This window comes from Porites lutea, chromosome 12 (genome assembly GCF_958299795.1).
Source record: "Porites lutea chromosome 12, jaPorLute2.1, whole genome shotgun sequence".
In the NCBI taxonomy this organism is placed as follows: domain Eukaryota; kingdom Metazoa; phylum Cnidaria; class Anthozoa; order Scleractinia; family Poritidae; genus Porites; species Porites lutea.
The window spans coordinates 23,974,669-23,999,026 of NC_133212.1; the positions used below are offsets into that span (position 1 = coordinate 23,974,669).

The window sequence follows — 24,358 nt, forward strand, 5'->3', positions numbered from 1 at the left end:
GGCTATCTCTACCAGTCATCATCAAAAACGTGAAACCCATTTTCAGTAAAACATGCGTAATTAACTTTGTTGTAACTCCTAGTTCCAAGTTACAAAGTACTTACTTGCTGACTTGATTTTGCTCCAGGGCACATTCGCTTATCGTTACTGACTGAAGAACAGATGGAGCATATACTGGACAGTCTTAAATATGTCTACAGTGATAAGGAACCAAAAATACGAGATAAAGCCGCGGAACTGAAGAAGAAACTGATATCTCTTGGTGCGTAGCAAAATATCCGGGAATAAAAAGGTCTACACTGAAAACAAAAATGTGAAACAAGAAGAATTCCCTCCCAGTGTTCAATAGAGACAAAAACAATTACCTTCTTCATCATCTGCACAAGGAAATCATTAGAATTATAGCTGTGAAGGTACTTGGATTTTCTATTGCAGTGCACATGGTGTAACACAGATCAATGAAAACATAAAGAATTCTTCCACTTCGCTCTGGGCAAGGAATAAGGAACTTGGAGGACGATGACAGCTGACCGGTTATATCGCTGCGGTGGACCTAGCTAGCCCGCAAAAACGGCGTTATTTGTTCGCGTTTTTTAAGTGAGCGAAGGCGCAAGCGCAAAGCGAGCGAGGAGCGTCAGACGCGAGACGCGCGATGGGGAAATGTGTGGCTTTCGTGCGTGTCACGTAAAATTAAAACTGAATCAGATGACAGTTTTAAATAGCAGTGTAGCCTTAAGTAGTCGCTTGTTAATAACGAAGAGAGATAGCCGATGGAAATCCATGATTCTCCATTGATCCAGCACGCCCCTAATCGCTTGGTTTAACGGAAGAATGCGGCGGGATGTGCTATACTTTGGTCATGCGCCTTAGCCAAGTATTTTTTCCAGGAAAACATTTGATCACCAATGCTGTTGAGAAAGAATTAAGTTATTTAAAATAAATTCTTCCAAGGACTTTATTATTCACTTAAATTGTTAAAATTAATATCTTGCCAGGTTTTAATAGTCCAATAATGTGTAACATTTTGATATATTTATCATTTCTGGAACAATAAGACAGAATATTTCAGTCTTTCTCTTCTCATTTCCAGGTAATAATGCATGAAATATTTGACAGCACAGTCTTTTGATAAAGTAGAGTAGACGGTTGCAATGTTGGACATAGAATGTGATCCAGCAAATTAAACTTATGTTAGGAAAACAAACCTCTCAGGGGCCAATGTTGAAAAATAAATCAATAAAACACTGTTAATTATTATTGGGAGTGGTTAACTTTACCAGAAGCAAATAATTTATTTTCAAGCTTCTTAACAGTGACATTTTCCAACTTTCACTTTTTGCTGCAAGAAGGGGCGGGGAAAGAGGGACGGTAGAGCGTTGGCCCAACCTTAGCCTCACTGAGAGTAGCCATCTTTTAAGGAATTACATGCCTAACTAACGCCTTTTGTCTGAACCATCTCATTCTTCTGGAGCCGCAGCCTGTGCACAGACGCCCTCTCCCCTAACCCTTTTTTTTGGAAGGGGGGGGGGGGGGCTGGGGGCGGAAGGGGACGTCTGTGCACAGGCTACTGGAGCCCCAGCCTGCGAACAACAGACGTATTTCCGGTTGTCGCTTCTCTCCCTCCGAAAAGTAGCTATTTCTCGGAGGGAGAGAAGCGACGACCGGGAATGCGTCTACTGTTCGGAGGCTACTGGAGCCCGGACTCTCAGTATTTTAACTTCATCTTCAGTCTTTTAAAAAGCTTGCTTTTGGGGCGCTGTAGTGGAGGGACGATATTGGGGTTTCCTTTCCCTCTTTCCTCCCTTAGCCCCGTTCCCTCGGGAGAACCTGCTCCCGGGCTTTCTTCCAAGCTATTTGAGACATTTAACTGGATCCTCATGAGAAGCGGAGAAAACTATTTTGATAAGAAAATAGCTAAGTTAAGGTTTGAGTCAATTTCAGACAAACTACTCGCTGCAGGATCGCCGCAGGAAATTTTGTTCATATGAGCCTTACCGCTGACCGTAGACCTAGAGCAGAGCGCGAGTACGAGTGTTTGAATTTTGTGCCCAGTTTCGAGCAAAACTTTCCTCTTCGATGGTGTCTGACGTTATTAAGACGTAAAGTGTGCCCGCTTGGATCGGTTAATGAGGATTTAAATATATTACTTTGTGATTTCAACTCGACGAGGCAAAATGTAAGTACGTACCTCGTTGCAAGAATGTAGCGGTTCAAGCACGGTTGATCGCTCACTAGTGTACGTTTCTGACCCTATTATCGCTACAATACCAGGTCAGACAATCTTTATCCACCGTTATGGCCTTGAATCTCAGCAAGAAGACAGCAAACACAACAGGTAACATGATTTGCCCACTGTTTTTATTAATGGTTAAAGAGATCGATAGAAAATTTGGCATATTCGGCATATTTTATCACTTAACTTCAAACAACGACCACTCTTGAGTTGTACAGAAGTTTGTAAATTGTTGTCTTCCACAGTATTATAATCAGATTTCGGCATTGTCTGAGGTAAACAAACAGCAAACAGTAAAACTAAAAAGTCATGACCAAGAAGGTCTTGCTTTCTCAGCGCGCCATTTTGCGCCATTTTGCGCCCGCGATGATAGTCCCGTGAAATACATGCGCAGTATTGCGACAACGTGTCCTTGGTGAAATCGACAATCGACTATATCGTACCGGAATTCATTCTAAAATTTTTCGTATTTTAGTGTTAATTTCAGTTAAGCGATGTCCAATTACCAAGATCCGTTTTATCAAGGCGACAGTTCTTATTATCAGGATGGTTTTTATGCCTCAAATTTCGATCAAAACGCGGCAATGCCCCAAGAAAACTATGGTCAACAATTTCACAATTACGGCGGTTACACAGGTGGATATAACAGTTACGAATATCCAGCTAACGGTCCGGCAGCACCTCAGCCTTATTCTCCTTACATGGGTAGTATGAGTCAAGGAGTACGCCAGATTGACGAAGCTCATGTCACCGATTTCGATGATGAACCTCCCCTCCTTGAAGAACTTGGTATCAACTTCGATCACATCTGGGAGAAAACTCTTTCGGTTTTAAATCCGCTCAAAATGACTGATTCCCATATCATGGATGACACCGATTTAACAGGACCACTTATATTTTGTTTGGCGTTCGGAGGATTTCTTCTTCTGCATGGAAAAGTTCATTTTGGTTACATTTATGGTTTTAGCGCCTTGGGATGTATGGCTATGTACGTTGTTCTTAATTTAATGAGCATGACTGGGGTGTCTGTGGGATGTGTTATTAGTGTGCTGGGTTACTGTCTGCTTCCCATGGTAGCACTGTCTGGTGTCTCGTTGTTCATGTCACTTCAAGGAATGCTTGGATCAATTCTTACCACTGTTGTTGTTGGTTGGTGTAGTGTGGCATCATCAAAGTTATTTGTGACAGCATTAGCCATGGATCACCAGCAACCTCTTGTAGCCTATCCTTGTGCTTTGGTGTATGGAATATTTGCACTTTTAACTGTATTCTGAAACTCTTCTAATGGACCGAATGTTAAGCTACACTGTAAACATTGAAACTTCATAATGGTAAGGTAACTCTGTCAGAATTGACTGTGAAGGTTTTTCCTGATAGCTTTGATTTAAAAAACTGGAGAAGGTTGGCATAAATTAGAGGAACAAATTCCTTGATTAACACAAATGGACATTGTTATTTAAATCCTTTCAGGTAAATAATAATATTAGATCAGAAAATCAATATGGTCAGATCTCTTCTGTTTTAATTCATTTTTTGACACCCGTTTGTAAGGAACTTTAAATTAATGACCAAAAGAAGAATGGAACAGGTATTTACTGCGTAGATGTAGCTGGAACTACATTGTTTGACTGTCTTTTTAAATTTTGTCCTGGACATTAAAGTTTTGTGTACTTTTTTGAGAACTGTGGTAATGCATGACGAGGAGAAAACTGAAACCTGTACAGAACTTTCACTTAAACTTAAGTATGATATCATGATAATTATATATCTTAAAAGGTCAGTTTCTGTTTTGTTTAAAAGCAACACAAGGAATCGTCCAATTTCTGGATCCCGCCATTAAAGTTACATGTGATGTAATGTTAATTTTCGTATTTACAACTCTCTGATCAAAATATTGGCTATATCATCGACAAAAATGGAAAATATTGTTGCAGCCGTAATGTCAGAATATGATAAATGTTGAATAGAATATAGCAATGTTGTCAGGTCATTGCCTCTTAGTGACTTGGTTAGTTAGGGCAGAAAGAAAATTGTAGATTTGGATATAACTTATTTGCTGGAACCCTGAACTTCACAAAAACTAGAAGGCTATAAAGAGTCTACTGTCACAGGGGACATGCTCATTTATGTTGTTGTTCTATTCTGTCTTTTGATAAAATTTTCTTTTTCTTTTCTGTAATGTATGATAGTAAGTTTGAAAGAAAGGAAAATGAATTTACATGTAAAGCCAAGGATCAAATTGAACAACAACATTTATATAGTGTTCATTAATGAACTCAATAATAACATGAAGATTTTCATGGAATCTATATTTAATAAAAGTAGAAAAAAGTGGCTTGGAATCAAATAAACATATTTAACTGAGTCTTGTGCACGTATCAATAGAACTTGTCTATTTTCAAGGTAGAGAAAGGCTTTTGCATTTAGACAAAGCTAGAATGATGTTGATGCATTGTCATTTAAAAATAATTTTCTTTTATTTTTACTGCCTACCAATCTCATCCCATTCCTTATAATGTTCCAGTTTGCTTTCATAATCTGTCACTGCAATTTTTGGATTCTTGGATCATTGTGAATTCATCATCGTCACTACACTTGATTATTATTTTCATATCACAGATAATAACGTGATGATGATGAGGTTTTTGTGATATCTGGAATAATTAAGGTCGAGGCAAGTGTTATCAGCTGAGCCGAAGGCCGAGGCTGATAGTTAATCTGTAGGTTGCGTTGATTTCCAAAATTAACTGTAAGCTGTTAGCCAATGAGAAGATAGATAATGAGAACAATGAACAATAATTTAAATTATTTGAGTATCCATTGTGACTTTAACTTACAGTATGTTTGACAAAACGGCATACATTTTAGTGAGGATTAGAGCTGGGGCACTACATGATGTCCATCATAACGAGTATGAATCTTATTTCCATGTATTTCTGGACATAACTCCGTCATGATGATACTCATCATTATCTTTATGATGATGATGATGATGACGATGTTAATGGTGATGCTGATAATGATGATGATTACCAAGATTATTTCTGTACAATGTTGCAACAGGGCCGGATGAAGTAGTATAATGTAGTAAATTGTGAAAGATGCCAAGAGAACTGCCAGTATCTGGTTTCGAGTTTATTTGCCGCTTATTCTCTTTGTATTATGACAAAATAGTTGTACAAAGATGGATGTAAAATGTTATCGCAGGTTACTTTGTGGATATTTATTGCTGATTGTTTTATTCCCTTATTCGCCTACTTTTTATTCATCAGTTCAGAGAATTTGAATGAAAACATTATATATTATTGCTTGGTAATCTATGATGCCTAAAGATAAATAATAATAATTTTCCGTTTTACAATGATTTATTCACTCGTTTCAATGAAAACTGACGTCGAGCTTGCAGGTGATGTCCGTACAGCATTCTGTCCTTCCGAACCTTGACGAGTTCTCCCGAAACGAGCTGAGTGGCTCCTTTGCGAAGACGGTGAATTCACGAGTTTTACCGCAGATTGTAAGTCTTTTACTGTAAGGTCAGTGACCGAATGAGAACGTTGAAACATTCGATGGGAAGACCTTCGAATCAGGGTCTTCTCCAAAGACATGCGATTAAGGAGTCTATACGAACTTTTACCTTTAAAGAAATGACGACTTCTGACAGTCAAAGTTTTCACACTGCTCCCCTCTTCTGCTGTAGGTTGAAGCACTTTTGGCTTCGGTTGTTTCCCCGGCTTAAACGAAGCAGTGAGTTGGCATTCATAAGCTTGAAAAATGCGCCTGAATTGGACTCTGTACGATCCTCCTGTGTTTTCCTTTGTAATTTCCTTTTCCCACTTTTCATCTTTTCTTTGCTTCTCCTTCATCCCGTTTTCTTGATCATTTACATTCACTTCATTATGGACTAGCAAAACTCTCCCTAAGATTCCTTTTATTTTTGCCCATTCTAAAGCTGTTCTCCTGTATTTTTTGTCTCTGATATTAACGGATGCGTTGCCCTCCTTTATTAAATAATTAGCACAATCCACATTTCTACTGATACAGGCTTGCATGAGTGGAGTCATTCCAAGGTTATCTGTCACATCAACACTTAATTGATATTTTCTCAATGCATTGATGAGCAATTTTAAGATGTTAAGATTACCAATGCTTGCAGCATGAAATAGTGCTGTTTTACCTTTTTTGTCTTTGGAATTCATATCAAAATTTCCCGCCTCTTCCAAAAACAACGCGACAATGTTTTCCTTGTGGCTTAGTACGGCCGTGGACAGAGCTGAAAGGCCATTGGTATTCGTCGCGTCGATTTTCGCTCCCCGTTTTAACAAACTAGTAGCGATAGAAATCGCCAGAGAATCTTTATCAAGAAAACACAGTTGGATTAAAGCAGTGTTTCCTTTTTCACACTTAGAATTGACGTTCACACCGGAGGTAATGAATCCACGAGCTTGCTTAAAGCGGCGTTCAGAGATAGCCTTGTTTAACGCAGCCATTTTACAGCTGTCTTTTTGCAGGGCAGGTGGTGTAGTGTAGTTTGAATTTTCAGAAATATCCGATATGAAACTTCCTTAAATTGTTTTCTTTTCTGTGATACTTGTCATTCACAATATCATATTATCTTTTATTCTGTTTACGGCAGCTGTAAACCTTTAGAGATCCCTACAAAACAAACCCTTTGTATAATTAAAATTACTTTAAATATATTTAGACAGCGAGTGTTTGCCGGAAAAGTGGGCCCCTATTAAGTATTGGAAACTACTTCCTATCTTATGAATTTTCGTTTTTGTGTTTGTATTTCGAACTTCAGTATACTTCGTGGTTATGTTGTTTTCTCAATGCCGCTCAGTTCTCATAGATGATTCAGCGGGTTACTAAACAAACAATCCTCATTAGGATAAAACAAACAAACCGTGCGGCGTTTATATTGAGTTTGATGCATATGCCATCCATATTAAGGTACTTTACAACAAAAATGTTAGTGAACAAAATTAACGTGATATTTTATTTCAAATTTCCAGATGAAAACCAAGCATCGACTTTCGATTATTCCACTCTGTTTCTTACTTTTGGGTAGTGGAATAAATCCTAATTAAAAAGCATTATCTCTCAAAATAATGAGAAAAACTCGCCGTTGCAATTCAGTCCTTGCTGAACATGCGTTGCCAGATTTGTAGTGTCCATCTCCGTCATGTGAAATAATTGCACTTTTCATTGCTTCAATATCTCATACTTCAGCTGACTACTCATACTAGAAGGGTACGGCACAAAATGAGTTACTAGTAACTGAAAAAGGTAAGGCGAAGTTGAAATTTTAAGCTTTTGCCAGAGCGAATCACTTAATGTCCAGCCTGTTACTCTGTACCGGCGATATAGGTCGCTCCACTTTTTAAGATGAAATCATGCATGCAATACGTTTTAACCCTTTAAGCCCCAAAATCCACATACAAATTCTCCATACTGATCTTCATACATTTCCTTTAAGAATTAGTTGAGAGAGTTTGTAAACAGATCAAAGCATTTTATCTTTAGTGATCATTTTATTAACTCTCATAACCATTTCTCTTGGCAACATATGGATATTGTTAGAAGAAAATTGATGTTGATCACTATTGGGACTTAAAGAGTTAATGGTGCAATATATAAGCTCGTTCAGCTTCGTTTATAAGCGGTTGACTCACTTTAGTGATCTCAACTTTTATTTTAACGGTGTACACAGTTTGAGTTTTTCTTTTACTCAAGTGTTATTTGTCAGTGATAGCAAACAAAACGACAAGAACAACAAGAACAACAAAAAGAAAACAAACCTTAGTGACTTTATTTCAGTTTAACAAGCTACAAAATCCCCATCCAATTAAACTTTCATTAAAGTTTTCATAGCCGAGGTATTCTGTAGTTTATGAAGCGTTATTGATCAGCACATGTAAATACGCGCTATATAAATTGGTAAATTATTATTATTATCTACACTGGTTCAGTCAGCTCCCTATCGTTTATTTAAAATATAAGCAGGGTATTGAAAGAAACTTGAAAACTAATTAAAAAACCTCAACCTATTTTTTAACCTTAAGACATCAGTAACAAATTATTTTTCCATTCCGCATCTTTAATTACGAAACTTCCTTAATCCAGACAGCGAAGTTTACAAGAACGCATGCGAACCTATCGTCGTCATCCTCTTCTTTTATGTGAACGAAAAAGAAATGAATGGTTCTGTTGAGATTTTTTGAGTTGAATGTCGGGCATGAATCTGTTTTTTTTTCTTTTTTTTTTTATCGAGCGTTTACTAATTATTTTTTATGGTGGGGGCGCGGGGGAGCGAAACTCCACCCTTTAACAGGTTTTCTGCCATGACCGAGTGAATTCCTGCAGCGTGGTAAATACTTGGTCAGTCTGTGCATCTCTGAACTCATTCCACTGTTCACCATCAGCATCACCACAGAGCCCACGAACGCGGCTGCGCAGGAAAGGGGAGGCATACACCTGAAGCCGCTGACCTTCAATCGTAACATACAGGCCCAGCTATTTGAAAAAAACGCAAAACGAAAAATAAGGAAACTAGATTTTAAATGAATAATAATAATAATGATTAATGATATTAACAATCATCATCATCATCATCATTATTATTATTATTGTTAATATAACTGATAATGACGCATAATGTATGACTCTAGTCTTATGTCTCTCACCTTGGTTGAACTGATCTGAATCTGGGTTGTCCCATCACTTGTCTGAGTCTTTTGCACTGTGGCTCCGCTATGCTTCAATTGACAAGCGACAGTCTGATTGCATTCCCTCTCCCGGCCGTCAATCAGGATCGTTAAATCTGGTTGAATCTTAACTGTCTCGTTGTACTGCGGGTAGATGGAAGCTATTACTGTCCAGTTTTGTCTCTTCTCGTCAATGAGCACTGACAGCTGATGAAACAAAAGTATCACATGTCTTGAATAATTTCTGTCTACAGTTAGGTTAAAATCTAGGCGACTTTATAGAGCAGTTACAATGACTGGATTTTTGTAACGGACGTTTGAAGTGTGAAACACGAAGCAACCTATAGAGATACATGTCTAAGAAAATCAAACTGCTAAGATTCGCCGTTCTCGTAGGACAACCGCCGACCAACTTTAGTTGTCTGGCTTTTGGCCGCCTTTCACTTTTTATCAATAAGTACTCCACAGGCTTTCACGCTCAAAAAGTATTTTATTATTAGCCATTTTCAACTTGCAATTGAAACTTGGTAGGTGCTTTATCGAATTGCACTATGGGCCTGTTACCCAGTTTCTTGCGCAACCTCGTAATAGCCAATGAGAGAAATGATAGCTTTCCCATAACAATCCCATGGTGCACTCGACAATTATTCTGACCCAGTCTCAAACGCAACAACCTCAAAATAGTTTGGAATGATCTCACAAGGCGGTACCGTACCTCGATTCGTTTCCTCTCTCTGTGCTCCTGAACCAATACATAGGGGCATTTGCCTGCAATATTATGTTGGTATTGCAGTCCATCAAATGTTTTTATGCGCTGGTTTGTGACCTCACACTGAGCTGAAAATGAACGACACAGGAAGAGCTTAAGCGGGGGCTTAGTATTTGTACAAGACGGGATGCAAGACAAAAGCTACAAAAAGCGTTTCCGTCACAAGTGCGCAACTCATTCATACGAATATTATTAATAGGGTCAATTTAGACAAACGTTAACAAGTGTAAGACTTATAATCTGGAGTACTTTCAATGGAATTAAAAAGGCTTCATAATTCTCTTTGTAAGTTTTCGAACACTTTGCTATAAAACCTTATTTGGCAGCTTCTGCATTGTCAGTTTGTAGCCTTTTGTGTGAAAAGTGCAAAAAAAAAAGAAAGAAAAGAACTCACGCGCTCCAGTTTCTTTCTTTCTTACCATATAAGTTATTGAAGATATCCTGTGGCGACTGTAGTAAGCGTTCAATTCTAATAGGAAGGGCGAGATTGGCGCTCTCTGCCTCTGCATCCGGGGTTTTCACAGTTAGATTGGCGGTCTCGGGTGTCATTACTTGAAGTTCAAACGAAACCTGTTTGGTTTTCTGTTCTGTGCGTCTGATCCAAGAAAACTGCTGGAGGGCGTACCACAGTTGAGGCTGCCAGTTATAGAATGTTGTCTTCCATTGCTCTGGGAGCTGTAAATAAAATTGAACGTAATGGGTAAAAATCGTGTCGCTGAGAATGGTAAAACTGATGATTATGTTTGCATATGCTTTGCTGCATTTTTACGTTCAAAACCCCTTTTGATATGGTTAAAGATTCCAGAGTATAGGCGCGTTATGAAGCGTCAAACGATGTAGCCGTTTTAGTTTGAATACGCTTCACGTGGTTTCCCTAATTTCGTTTTCTTTTTTTTTTTTACAAAAATTTGAGTTAGTTTCACCTCTGTCCACTGAGTTTGCAGGCGCAGATTTTTGCCCTGGTCCTGAATTTGTCCCGAAGCGTTGATCTGATACTGAACGTTCGCGTCCCCAAATTCCAGTTTTAATCCGTCGTGGTTTGCGGTAAAGTTCACCGTGTAGTCTTCGTATCCCCGTACATCAAAAACTTTAGACTCCATTTTCAGTTTTGCTCTGTTGTCTTCTTTTCTGTAAGTGCCTTTGTAAGTGATTCTTCCTTGGGCTGTGTTTGACGAACTGATTTGACCGCTAACTTTCACTTCTGTGAAACAAGTACACCAGACAAACCTCATGAATATTAAGGGATAATTTAGAAACGAAGAATTCTACCTATCTGCTTCTTCCGCTCACCTGTTTCATGATTGTTTTTGACGATGTTGTTTGTCCAATCTATGGTCGTCGTTTTGTCAGTGGAAGCGCCCATAGATACACGCACTTCAGTCTGACCAATGGCGGATAATACTGGGATTTCTTGTAGCCTCAAAGATGCAATATCTGAGACTTGTCCCTCTGCGCACAACTGAACACCAAACTTATCTTGACATGAGGTGAAGATACTTTGCAACTGGAAATCAAAAATACCCATATATATATGTGCATTTAGACAGCCCACAAAGAAGCTCTGTTTAACACATGGCTTAAATTCAGCATTTTAGTCTATACAGGATGCTCACACTACCGACTTAGAAATACTTATCTCATACTTTTAGTTTGCCAACCTGTTTAAGATGAGGAGCGCTAAGGTCCATAGAAATCTGTTGGTTATCTCGCTCATGAGTTACCGGGTTCAAACGTTCAACAAATCCTTGCGTGGCTGTCCTGAAAGTAAGTTACAAACTTGAAATTACCTCTTTGGAGACAAATTCAGAGGAGAAAGAGGTTGTCGTTGCGCATGAACTTACTTGACATTCACGATATCCCGCCGTTCATTTGGTATGTCGTATCTTACTCTGCTTGTTCCAGCATCATTTAGGAAGTAGAGTTTATGAACAGGGCTCGCACTTGCGCTTCCACTCAGCTGTAACCCCATACGTAAATATGGAGTATGAATTCCAACAGAGACATCGGCGTGGGCGTGAACACTAAAATAAAATACAGGCGCAATATTAGGCCATCATTTCCAACAATGATTCAGTGATCAGGTAGAACAGTCGATTTATCACCCATTTTTTTAAATCCCTTAATGAGTCTAAATTATAGAGTCTGTGGACAATACATCCCGTGGTGTGACCATTTTTAAATGAAACCACTTCGGCAGTTCTTTCACAGTGTACTATATGTTTTGCTCTGCGGTAATTCTGTATTTACCCTACATAATCAATTAAGCGCCGCTCTCGAATAAGCGCCGCTCTCGTAGAAGCGCTGCGCCTAAAACAGGGAAAATAAAATGAGCGCCGTGGCGCTTAATCGATCATTCACGGTAACTCTGAAGACAGAATTGAAGAATAAGACTATTACCTGGGTTTTATCTCAACATCGCCGGTAATTTTGCTGATATCTGGTAATAAACCCCATAGCGAGCTTCCAATGTTCATTTTTGCGGCTCCGATCAGTTTGATTACAGCTGAGGACGTAAACTGTATATCCAGCGGAATTCCAGTCAGTGTGGGGAGCATGCGTCGAGCATCATTCAGCAATATCGCCTTTTCTAAGGCTTGCTCAATCGTTACTTTATCTTTTGATATAACAATACCTATGTTGAAAAAAAAAATTGAAATATTGCGTTCTATTTAGCCAGTTATATTTTAAAGATGGCCAAGTGAGCATAAAAATAGGTTTTATACCTTGATCTTTGAGTTCTAATCGGCTCTTCCTTCCACTGGACAGGTCTGTGACGTCATCCGCGAGCTGATCAAGTTGTCCCGGAGAAATTTCTGCAAACTTCAGTTCATCACCAAACACCCTTATGTAAGTAGACACGCTTCCTTGCTTCTGTCATGTAAAATATGAATTGTGAACGAGTTTATTCTGCATTAAGGTCGTGGTATACTGTAGGTCTTTATGTATAAGAAATTAAACAGTGCAAGGGGGTTCGTCGCGGATTGTGGCAATTTTAAAGAGTTTTCATTATTTAAAGATAAGATTAGTAAGTAGCTATGCAATTTCTGTTCGGCGAATTTCCCATTCGTAAAGCCTTGTTTGCTTCATAGGATGATCTGCTTAGATTTATGTTTAAACACCAGTTGGGTGCATCATTTCCAAGTTTCAACTTCTGGGCCCAGTTGTTCGAAGGCCGATTAGCGCCTAACCCGGGGTTAAATTTAACCCGGGTTTCTTTTTCTTGTGTTCAAGAGCATTTTCTCGAATAATTTCCTCTGTTTTTTTTAGAGCTTCCAATCATCAACTTGTAGACAAAAAGAATTAAAACTGAAATGTTTTTTAAGCTTTCAAATCTGAATTCAAATCTCGCACTAACCCTGGGTTATCTTAACCCAGCTTTGAACAACTCGGCCCTGAGCGTTTGGATGAAGATATATAATAAAGTGGGCTTACCGCTTTTCCAGCTGAGCTTCCCTCAGTGAACCAGGACAGAGCGGATCCCAACAAAGATCGTTTTTTTCGCCTTTGAACATTCGGTGTGAGGTGTTCAAGGATTGTGTCGTCCATGTTTTCAATGCGAGTGCCAAACTAATGAATGAAAGAATGATTGAAGGATGGAAGGAAGAAAAGTAAACAAACAAAAAGAAAGAAAGAAAGAAATTTATATTTATTTGCTTCAAATATATATAAGATTATAACCAAATAGCTGTTGGCTTAACTCCATGGTTTATAGTAGTTTTGTAATTAAAATTTGGTATTCGTCCACAATACGTCATAATATATACCGTGGAATAGTGCTCTACAGCCACCTATAATTATTACAGCTACTTGAATTTTTTCCGGAGAAATCATTGCCTATACATAACCCTGATAAGTGCGGCCTACAGTCTTATAAGCTTTAAGTGTACAGGACAGGCAAATAACCAATTAAAAAATCTTTAGAAACCGTAACGAGATATATGCTTCAACAAAAGGCGTTTATGGAATATCTTGTCTTAATATCTCGTTACCCTCCATAATAGCCTTTTTCTTTCTAAAGTTCGCAGTGTGGTACCTTTATTAAACGAGGGAAAAAAGAGATTATCCTGCTAATATGACCAAATTGTTATGGCCCTGTGGGCCGTATAAACGGAGCTCCTCTGTAAGTATCATTTCATAGAGTAAATTACCTCAATTGCGTCTGTCTTGTACCCAAAGAGGTTCAACATTAGTCGCGCATTCATGTTCCTGGGAATGCTACTCTCTGGGACATTCATTTTGTTTACTTCAATTTCGGTTCCGGCCTGGAGTTTTTCTGTTTAAAAAAACAAAGAGCATATTAGTTTCCCTTTCTTGCTCTAACACGCTTAAGACAATGTTTGAGCCTGTAATTTGTCAAAAAAGTCTTAAACTAAGCTTTAGTTTTGACTGTGTAGTAAATTTATAAAATCTTAGGGCATGGTCACTGAGAGGAAAGTAGTCCATCAGTCATTCACTAATTTCAATTGGCCTTGCCAGTTCGGCCTTAACTGGAAAAACTTTTTTATATATATTTTCTATGCCTGGACTCTCCGTTTGTTCTACATTGTGTGGTTTGAATCTCTTGCTTTGCCATAACTTTTTACTCTGATAGAAGAGTTGGTTTATTGTTAGTCTGGTACATCGATCTAATAATCCTTTCCTTGGTAACAAACCTGTGTAATAATGCAATCGTACTCCTTTAGAGTAGCTAATCGGCCCAAACATCTTTTTTGGCAGCAACTGCAAGGCTCCACGAGCTTGCATGGCCCTGAAACAATAATCAGTTGATAAGCGGTGTTTGGCAGTTGTTCAATAAGATAGGTGAATGAGCTAATGGTAAATCAAAATGGACCTTTTTGATTCTTTCATTTTCTGTGGAAGGTTTGAACCCAGGAGTCACTTCATAAGTAGGTTGAGTATGATCGTCCGGGGGAACGTAGTCCTGAATAGGACTGTTGTTGACAGTGACTGACGTTACGGCAACCTATGCGGTAGTCATCTTCAGAGTTAAAGTGAGTTGTATCACGTCAGTTGATGGTATTTAACTCTGGCTATTGACCTGATTGGTCAATTAAGTCGCGATGTTATTGATCGTCTGTCTGTTAAGCCGTGATGTTATTGGCTATGAAGACTCGTAATGTTATTGGTGCGTTTTGATCCGTCTAATCACAGTTAATCAGTCGTTTGTCAGTCAAATTGTCGGTTGTCCTATCATTCTCTCATAGTTAGTTTTGCTTGATTCCGTCAATAAGGCGTGCTCAGGTTTCTGCCGGTTTCACCAATGTAAGTAGCCTGGCAGTCGAAGCATTTGATCTTATATACTGCTCCCTGTCTGTCCTCTGGTTTGTCCTTGTCCTTGACATTTGTAACTTGTCGTCGTAAAGTGGTTACAGGTTTGTGTGCAACACGTATATTGTGAGGTTGTAATATACGTGCGATAGTTTCAGAGGTGCCTCGGGTCGTACGGTATAGTCGCAGTCGTAACAGGGCCAGAGTTGACGTTGGTCTGATTGTTGGAATCAGTGTCACTGAAAGTGTTCCGTCCAACAAAGTCCGTGTTGTAGTTGTTTGTACTAAAAACGTTGTTTAGGTAGGTTAGTCTCGTCTTGTAGGCTGTCAGGTGAGTCGCAAACTAGTTGCGCTCGTCTCAGTTGTAGCCTTGTGAGAGGTCGGGTTGTACGATGACTGGTCTAGTAATCTGTCGGTATATGCCGGTTTTCTGTAAATTGTCGTTCGTAGTCTGTTATTGTCGCAAGTGACCAAGAAGTCTAGAAAAGGTTATATATACCATTTTCCTCGATCTCCTTGGTAAACTGTATGTCCGCGTTCTGTTTGTTAATGTATTCGTGAAAATTAGCTTTTGTCTTACTTTTAAAAAGATCAGACTGATGCCATGTAAACTGTTTGGAAACAAAGTGCCTCAGGATAATTGTTCAATGAGTAGTTACTTCTCATTCCATGGAGATCGCATTTGTTGTTGAAGACGTGCTTCTCTTTCTTTAACTTGTAACTGCCTCTTGCAAGTTTGGGCATTAAATCAAAAAGGTCTTTCAGGTTTCTACTTCAAATACTTATATTTGGTGAAGTTAGGTAAAAAAAGTTGTCAAAGGTGACTTCACTACCTTTTTTTCATCACAGGATTATCGTTGCTGGCGACTGAGGACAGTAGAGAAATTACATAGGATGCAACTTGGTTGCTACGAGGGCCTGGGTCCTGATTCGTGATCTCTTGTCTAACAATATTAGTGACAGACTGAAGTGTTGTTACGTTAGGCTCGGAGTTAAGTAGCAATTGGAAAATGGCCATGCGAAGTTCTGGACTTTCATTCGTATCAGAAAAGGTTGAAATAAGACTTGGATAAATCTGTGCAAAATAAACAGAGTAAAGTTCAAATAAGCACTTAATTGGCCGGCTACCAGCAATCTATGCACTGTTTTTTTGCCGTTGTAAGTTGCATGATTTGATGCTACTAGTGCATAATTGGTAGTTTTCTCTTGCCTGTTATCTCACTACACTTCTTATCATTACCATAGTCTCTGTCCTTCCAGTAGGTTTGACATATTTTTTTTGCAGTGTTTGACTTTAGAGAGTTTTCTATCTGAATTCTCTGAAGTGTTGTAATTAACAGTATCTACCTGTAATACGCAAGCCAAAAGCATGATACTTACCGAAAATGGCGTTTTACAGTGACTTACTCTCTCCGAAATAGCCATACATATATGCATTTTCACCCTGTGCGTGAGAATTGGATTCTTTCTTGTGTGTGCAGGCCTTTCATACATTATAACAATTAACTAAAGGGTCAGAGGTAAATCCTTTCTGATCATACTACCAGACTTGCTCTTATTTTCATCTTATAAAACGCATACAGACGTTCAATAACTTAAAAAGACGCTTACTTTGTCTTTTGCCTGCGATATAATACGCCTTAGGGCCCAGATACTGTTAACTCTTATCTGTGATGACTCGCTTCGGTCCTTGATGATCTTCAGCAGTAGTCCTTGTGACTGGGTGCTCCCTGCGTTTCCAAGAACTTTAACGGCTGTAAGTCTGTCTTGTTGCGATGTAAGTGGATTTTCGAGGTAGTTTTGTATCCCCTGTTGTGAAAGTTAAAAATCGCTGTTTTTTAAATAAACCTATTACAGACTACTGTTCATTCTTATTGACTAAAAGCGCTATCTTCGTAGATGCGTCGAGTTAGTTCAAAATGCCAGAAATATTACTTCGTCTGCTTTACTCGATTGAATACATACGGCCAGTTATTTAAACGGAGTTTATTCGGTGTTTGACAAAACCCCGCTCTAAGCTAAGCCATTTTCAGTTTGCGGAACGCTTTTATGTAAACACCATTTATCGTGAACAGTTTCATGAAAGCATATGGCGTCACACTGGAAAAGCATTTATCTTCTTAAAATAACCTACTAAGGAAGAGATCTGGAGGTCCAAAGATTTCCTAAACCGCTTTCTAAGTTAGACTTCGTTTTAATAACCGACTCATAGCTTTTTAAAAAGTAGTTATATTATGAGAGCATCGTTTAAAATAGAGCCGGCTTGAGTTTCTTTTTCTTTGCCTATTCACTCTCATTCAATTCTCGTTTGGAATAAAAAAAAATTGTTGTTTGATTCTCTCAGGTTCGCAAAAGAAGCAACAACAATAAAAACAAAGTAGAATTATGAACATTTTAAAAAAAATTCGTTTCCTTTTTTTGTTTTCTGGACGTTGTAAACGCTAAGGTTTCTGTCTGGTTTTTACGATTTACGAAATGACAGCATCTCTTAATGCAAAAATATCTACTATGTTATTTTGAAGAACTTGTGCTGTAAATGTTTTTTGATACCTGTACATGTTCCTGGGTAGCAGCGACTGTTTGCATGTCCTGTTGTAGTCTGGCTCTCTCGTTAACCCTGTTTACCAGGGAACCAAATGAGAGCAAACATTGACGGCGGGTGCTGTCTTCGCGTTGTTGTTGACAAAGGTCCTAAAAATCCGCACAATTTACAAGGTGACTATTGCTGCAATCGTCATGAAGTCATCCAGCCTTTGTGTGCTAAAAGCACTTTACATGTTTCTTATTTATAAACTTAACAAAAAACTGTAAAAAACACCCTTCGCCCTCTTCAGGAGAACATCACACACTGACATTAGCATTACGATAATTATTTCAAAACTGGGTGGCCGGATCAGTGAGCAAAGGCACTCGAGTATAGTAATCCCCCGGGGAAAAACTCTAAATACTAAATAGAACGGGGTTTCCTTTGGAGAGTTACAGCAGGTTCGTGTTAGTTGTAGTTAAAATTCTTTCAGTTGTCCTACGTTTTGAGTCTGTGTCAAGCCAGTATCAGTTCCTATGTGTAGAAATTCTTGCTCAGCCTTTTTTATATGCCTTGATTAAGTTTTTTAAGAACAATTTCTCTGCGTTTCAAACTGATAATTCTGCTCAAGCGAGTTTGGCTTATTTGTCTTCTTTAAATATGTGGGGTTATTCAGAGCTAGACAGAAAAGTGTTTTACTGACTTACCGAAACAGTTTTGATGTACTCAACGGTTGGCGATGAAGCAAAAGCCAGTCCCATGAAAACTCGATTAAGCTGTTCCTTTGTGCTGATTTTATTTTCCTGGATCTTTTGCTTCAAGACTTGAAAAGCCTCAGAAGTTCCCACAGAAGATAGGACATCCAAAAAATATTTCCTGCGAAATTAGGAAGATAAAAGATGGTCAGTTATAGAGCTGAGGATAAATTGGATTCAAAGACCATAAAATTGCTGTTCCAAAATTCAGCTTTGTGAACATTGGCTCATCACTGGTAGTTGGTATTTTAGTAGTTTGTAGTTAGAAAGAGGTTGAAATTGTTACGTTAAGGGACAAGAACTTCATGAAACCGTGCTTAAGAAAGTTTGTAAAATGACCTCTCATAATTTTTACGATATCCTTAGCCGCTCGGCTGTTACTTTATATATAACCGCCATTAACTTTACCTCTCGGTTGGGTCATGTGACCCCAGCATTCTATCGGCCTGTTTTTCTAGAGTGTCTCTGTTGCTTTTCCTTAGCAGCTGGATCAGATCCATAAAAGTTTGTGCTGCCTGATGGCTGCCCGGATCTTTAACTGCCTCCCGCATTTCTTCTACAAGTCTTTGCGTCTACATATAAGAGAATATAACCCTCATTCAGATTATAGGTATCGTTGTCAAGTGGCTCCAGTCTCAAGAATCTGATACTGTATCATCATAATCAGATAAAAGGACTGTTAAATAGTTTTCATGTCTATTGTACAATATGACATGCTGTAGAGTTCTCACTAGAGATAGAATATCAGTTTTGATCCTTTGGTGGTCTGTCATTCACACGAATGTTACTTTCCTGTGCTGTGTTGTTTATCCTACACAATATTGTTTTAACTTTTGAGTTCGTGAATAACATCTTTAAGCGCGACTAACTGAAGAGCAATTTTATTTGAATTTTTTTTTTTTATTAAGTATAATATTATTGAATTGTTAAACTCGTAAGTTTCATTTTCCATCGCTCTCTGACAGTTCTCTCACCTGTTGAGCTAATTGAGTTTGTAGCTGGACATCATCGCGGACGCTTTTGTTGGGATCTTCAGCGGTAAATTGAAGGTTAACCTTCTTTGTCCGATCGGTTACTAATGAGAAAAAAGTTATTTATCAGTTATGCGTGTTCAGTTCTTCGGATACACATAAACATTGAATCATGAAAGTGATGAATTCTCTTGTTCATCTTCTGCTTCTTATATTTTGTTTTAATATACGATAAGGCGGAAAACAGATAGCTTGAAGACAATTATGATGATATATACTCACAGGCTTTTCCCACAGCATCTATTTTCTTAAACTGCAAGACTTGTCTTTTTATGAAAAAGAACATAAAATATGAACATCACATTTCTGTCGTTAAACATCAGCACAAGGAAAACAGAGCTGAACCTATAGCAACGTAGTCTGTGATTATGCCCTTCTTTTCTCCACACGTGTTTCTCAAAAAAGAAAAAGCGCCTCATGCAGATGCTAAGTAGGCAGAGCACAATTTTGTAACACGCATCATTCGTGGGTAAAATTTTCAAGAGCTTTATTTGGTATTTTACTTTCTCAAACTCAAATTAATTCATGAAGAAAATACAAAGGAAATTAATGCTTAATGAGTGTTTGGAAATCAGATGAAAAACTGCTTGTTTTTGCATCCTTAATTTCTCCTTCAAAAATCATGTTGTTTGAGAGGTAATATCAAGCATTCGGCACAGTGTTTCATTACCAGATGAAACACCTTGAAGTTCCTCAAAAATACTCCGCTGCGCGTCGTATTTTCAACTCTCTTCTCAGTGTTTCATCTGGTGATGAAACACTGCGTCTCATGCTTGATGTATTACATAAATGGGATTTTTTTACCTGGCAGATGACTTGACCTCTTCCCCAAACCGAGAGAATGGGGTGAAGATGTGTTCTTCGTAAGTCTCTGTTCTATTGATGACGGAACCACCAATATTGGAACTTATCAAAGTGTGATCAATTCTTCCGATTGTTCTAAGGTATGGTGCATGGCCATTGCTCTGAAAGGGCAATAAACGTAAATTCCTAATGCGGAACTAAGGATAATACTATTTACAATTTTTTAAAAGGGCATGTTGAAAGTCAGTCTGAATATGATTCAGCTGCCTGTAAGAAAAGGCATGCAGGGTTACCCAAAATTTGTTGTAGGACAATTTACTCTTCTAATTAACAATATTTTTTTCTATTCAAGATTATTGCAGATAAAAACTAAGAAAACAAAACTTCTGAAAATCTACCAGAAATCTGCAGATCCTCTGCAGACATTCAAAACTGAACCAGAAGTTTTTCAGTCGCCTCGTCAAAGCTTGACTCTTACTACCCTGTTGTGCTACCAACAACTTTTAAGCTTAAAAAGACTAAAAGACTTGATCACTGCCATTAAAATGTAGGACTCTCATTAATTAAAACCTTAGTAACCACTTTGACAAATCAGAAAGAAGCAGAAATTCTAGTAATCCAATGTGAACTTGTAGCAATTACTTTTAGACAACACCAAACGCTGTAGAGCGCATGCCTCAGTGGTGTGCAAGTTAGTACAGCCTTCTTTAGTAGTTTACCCGGGTTCTCCACAAAAGTGACAGTTTATTTTTTTTTTGCTATAAACTTGCTTGAAGAAGTGCGCTTGATTGTTAAGGCACGCAACTGCAGTTCTTGGAGAGGAAAACTTCAAAAATTATTACATTGTTTTAAAAGCCGATTTACAGCATGCATTAGCTTACAATAATTGTTTTCTGAGTTACCTGTTGACAGTCGTCGCAACGCTTAGAATAAAATATGTTTCTGTTTAACTCAGGGCGATTTTTGCATTGATCATAGTTTATTAACTTGCTCAATTTAACAGATCGGTCTTTCTTGTCTGGCTGATTCTTGTCCGGGCTGATGACGTAGGACACTGGGCAATTACCCATTACTGTGGACTGTAAAAGGAAAGAAAAATTACGACGTATTTTTCGTCAAGGTTAATGTAATTACTATCTACCTATGGGACGGTCAAATTCCGTTAAAAATTTTCCGTTCATTTGTTTTCCACTTCAACCTTCCTTGGAACTCTTTTATCATCAGTCCTACTGAGGTGGCTGAGGGAGTAGTTTTGAGTATATGGTAGTTAGTTGTAAAGGAAAAAATGCCATATTCTGTCGAGGAAAACGTTAAAGATGAGGCTCGTAAGGCACTTAACGTTTTCATTTTGAAGTCCAATCTGTTCTGATAAGTGAGTTTTGAGCCTGTTGAAAAATATTTACTTGACTAATTAATATCATGAAGGTAAATTTTGAGTGGATATTTCCTAAAGGGCTTACTGACACGAGCCTCAGACTGAAAAAAAAACATGTTGAAGTTTGCAAACTCAAATGAATTCAATGCGGTGTCCTGTTCCTTTTTTTATTTTGTTACTGATTTACTTTCAGTTAAAACATTCTGGAAATCATTTCCAACCTCAAGCTGGTGCAAGATTTGCTTGTCTTTTTCTTCCTCTAAATTCATTTCTGGTGCGATTTGAAACAGATTAACCAGTCCACGTTTGATGTTTACGGACCATTCAGGATCCTGATTATGGGCACTGATTTCCTTAATCCTACCACCGTTAAAAACGACTTTAAATGGTAGCTCCAATGTCTTCAAGATCTTGTCATCAATTGCAGTTTGTTCCTGTTGTTTGGGATTTTGGTCGTTTCCAGTAACTTGATGAAATGAGATGTTCTCCAACTAAATTGAAAACAACAAACAGATTGTCTTTTTTAAGTGCTTTCAAGGTTTCGAGCAGAACCTCCTTTTTTCTTGTTTTTTCTTTGTTTTTTTTGTCTTTTTGAGTCAGCAGCCCAAACGTCTGGACTAGTCAATCTTGTTCTCACTCGTCAAACTGTTTTTTTCGAAGGCGAGCATCCTGTTATTAGTAAACCGATGGTCATTTCAACCCAGCCCGCTGTAGCAAGCGCACGAGCATTAGGCCTGGGTTGGAGCTATATCCTAGCAACATGTCGCGCATGCTCAAGAAAGATCTTAATTGATTCATTTTGATTCATGCAGAGTCTTTCTCGCGTACGCCAAAATCAAGCAAGCGGAAGAAAAGCTCTGCTGGCTGCAGGGTGCGTTTCGTTGTCCACGATGTAGTTGCGCATGGGAAAGAGAGCAATAATATAACTCCTATACGGTCTAATTATATGTAATATTATCGAAACAGCTACATAACAGAGAGGACCTCTTTGCTTCATTGCATTCAGTACAGTGCGCGAGACCCAAATTAGAGAATGACGTAATGTGTCATGCACGTTATTATTTCAGGTGATACATATATATTTATGTCTCTACAGATCTTGTAAAATACACACAGTAGACACATATTCAGTAGAAAAATAAAAATAAAAAACTGACCGTTATCTGCATCGCTGTGTTTTTAAAGAAATCAGCATGAACCTGAGAGTTCATCCTCAGTCCCAGGGCCTCGTCAGAACTGTGTGGAATAGATGTAATTACCTCGCTTTGGTAGTTGTACGTGTATCGTTGGCCCTCTAAGAATCCTGGAAACAAATGAGAAATTACATGCCTATGCGTATTTTCTGCGTTGTTCCAACACGAGCTTAAAAAACAGGATTTGGTTGAGGGATGTTCAAAACGGGAGACTTTTTTTACTAAGCGTCTTGTTAGAAACTGGTTGACTCGTTATAAACAGCAGCAAATCTCAAAAGTAAGTTTTCAGGCTCGCACAAGGAAAATGGAATCGTACTTACCTAATTGAAGGGACGCTACAGAGAAGGAAAAAGAAAGTGAATCTGGTCAAAGTCAAATTCATGAAACTGTATTAACAAAAAAACTAACGGGTTTAGAACTAAGAACCCGGTAGGAAAAGAATAAACCGAAAGGGAGAACTGGACGAGTGTTTTCGTTTTAAGAGAAGGACAGCTCTATTATTGTAGACGAAGTTGAGTTCACTTGGCATTCTATTGTTGCGCACGTTTTTATAATACCAACTCAGAAGTTAAACAGATGACCATCCTTGTCTATGCAGCTGTTTGTTGTAAACAATAATTGTTAGTTTTCTTTAAACATTGATTAAAACGTTTAGTGGAATTCGCAGCTTCTCTCCTTGCATTCCAAACTACACTAAATTGTTTTAGTAAAACAGTTTGCATTAAAGAAGGCTACCTCAATGGCTATTTTGTGCTTAGGGAAAGCGATCTTAAATGAAATAAGAAAACAAAAACAAAAACAGAAAAGAAAACAGCGCTCCTACTTACAAGCCGCTCCCAGGGATAGAAGAACAACTGTCAAGACATACATTTTGCAAATGACCTGTAGCGGCTGAGGCTTTTTCATCCTTTATTAGCCAGCTAGGGACATCACAGTTTAAGTAGAGCACGGCTTTTAGCATCCAATTGATTGTAGGTAGTTTTCAGCCAATCAAAAGACGCTTGCCTTTTTTAAAGAAACTTATGCCCACATTAACGTAAGTGTGTGGTTTAACCGGAATTGCGCCTTTGGAAACGAATGAAACCATTTTAGATTTATGTGACTTATTTAAGTGGCAAGACATATTTTACACAAAGTACTCTTAACATGATTTATTGCCAATGATTGCATCTATTTTTGAAAGGACTTCCGCGCAATAATCAGCCTTAACTGTGAAAATGCTGATATGTCGCAGCGTAATTCAGTTGTTTACCAAAGAATAAACGATTTATTGAGCAGATAAAAAGATTTCCAGTTATGCCTGCTGTCGTCCTAAAGTGTTCTCTACGAATTTTTATCTTCAAGTGTAATGAAAAGTGACCTGTAGGATATTCAAATTAAACGTGTCCGTCAAACAGGAAAACACAGCCACGGAAATAATACTTCATCATGGACTACTTCACATCGACCTCGCCCTTTCGGAACAGCACGTTTGAGTTCCTACCTCCCAGTTTTTAAAAGCATTTCAAAAATAGTACAAACCCAAATGTTTCGAACGTTGAGTATTAGAAACTAATTGTAAGAAAGATACAGCTTTATTTAACCTTTCCATATTTTCATGAGTAAGGATTTACAAATGTAGTAATGTCTTGGGGTATTTTAATGGAGAGTCTTTTCACTTGAAAAACCATTGTTACCGCAAACGTTAGTTTTAACAGCTCGT

At 38.3% G+C, this 24,358-nt stretch overlaps 6 protein-coding genes and 1 long non-coding RNA gene across 7 annotated transcripts in view; 2 read left to right on the top strand and 5 right to left on the bottom strand.

Moving 5' to 3' along the window:
• LOC140953914 (proteasome adapter and scaffold protein ECM29-like) overlaps nucleotides 1–1,257 on the top strand; it is a 25,689-nt gene extending 24,432 nt beyond the window's left edge. The window contains exon 54 of the mRNA XM_073403290.1: nucleotides 112–1,257. Coding sequence (XP_073259391.1) covers nucleotides 112–270 — 159 coding nt within the window. The 3' untranslated portion in view covers nucleotides 271–1,257. The remainder of the gene's footprint in view (nucleotides 1–111) is intronic.
• Nucleotides 1,258–2,642: 1,385 nt separating this feature from the next.
• Nucleotides 2,643–5,444, top strand: LOC140921441 (protein YIPF5-like). The gene has a single exon (XM_073371436.1). The coding sequence runs from the start codon at nucleotides 2,728–2,730 to the stop codon at nucleotides 3,505–3,507; it is 780 nt and encodes a 259-aa protein (XP_073227537.1). The 5' UTR covers nucleotides 2,643–2,727; the 3' UTR covers nucleotides 3,508–5,444.
• Nucleotides 5,445–5,598: 154 nt separating this feature from the next.
• LOC140953915 (uncharacterized) lies at nucleotides 5,599–6,720 on the bottom strand. The gene has a single exon (XM_073403291.1). It carries the CDS (start codon nucleotides 6,718–6,720, stop codon nucleotides 5,599–5,601), a length of 1,122 nt encoding a protein of 373 aa, XP_073259392.1.
• A 1,837-nt stretch (nucleotides 6,721–8,557) lies between these two features.
• LOC140953916 (vitellogenin-2-like) lies at nucleotides 8,558–11,231 on the bottom strand. Its single transcript, XM_073403292.1, has 6 exons — nucleotides 10,997–11,231; nucleotides 10,630–10,907; nucleotides 10,126–10,381; nucleotides 9,653–9,774; nucleotides 8,917–9,144; nucleotides 8,558–8,746 (listed from the first exon to the last, which is right to left on the bottom strand). The coding sequence occupies exons 1-6, from the start codon at nucleotides 11,229–11,231 to the stop codon at nucleotides 8,558–8,560; spliced, it is 1,308 nt and encodes a 435-aa protein (XP_073259393.1).
• Nucleotides 11,232–11,432: 201 nt separating this feature from the next.
• LOC140953917 (vitellogenin-2-like) lies at nucleotides 11,433–17,633 on the bottom strand. The gene is made up of 9 exons (XM_073403293.1): nucleotides 17,525–17,633; nucleotides 16,586–16,783; nucleotides 15,808–16,049; nucleotides 14,359–14,453; nucleotides 13,855–13,979; nucleotides 13,139–13,273; nucleotides 12,430–12,577; nucleotides 12,104–12,338; nucleotides 11,433–11,727 (listed from the first exon to the last, which is right to left on the bottom strand). Exons 1-9 carry the CDS (start codon nucleotides 17,558–17,560, stop codon nucleotides 11,544–11,546), a joined length of 1,398 nt encoding a protein of 465 aa, XP_073259394.1. The 5' UTR covers nucleotides 17,561–17,633; the 3' UTR covers nucleotides 11,433–11,543.
• A 1,583-nt stretch (nucleotides 17,634–19,216) lies between these two features.
• On the bottom strand, nucleotides 19,217–20,217 carry LOC140921682 (uncharacterized). The gene is made up of 3 exons (XR_012164034.1): nucleotides 20,089–20,217; nucleotides 19,507–19,550; nucleotides 19,217–19,328 (listed from the first exon to the last, which is right to left on the bottom strand). It is a non-coding gene; the product is annotated as an uncharacterized lncRNA (long non-coding RNA).
• Nucleotides 20,218–20,331: 114 nt separating this feature from the next.
• LOC140953918 (vitellogenin-5-like) lies at nucleotides 20,332–23,526 on the bottom strand. The gene is made up of 6 exons (XM_073403295.1): nucleotides 23,484–23,526; nucleotides 22,977–22,991; nucleotides 22,621–22,766; nucleotides 21,685–21,954; nucleotides 20,991–21,167; nucleotides 20,332–20,355 (listed from the first exon to the last, which is right to left on the bottom strand). Exons 1-6 carry the CDS (start codon nucleotides 23,524–23,526, stop codon nucleotides 20,332–20,334), a joined length of 675 nt encoding a protein of 224 aa, XP_073259396.1.
• Nucleotides 23,527–24,358: the final 832 nt, after the last annotated feature.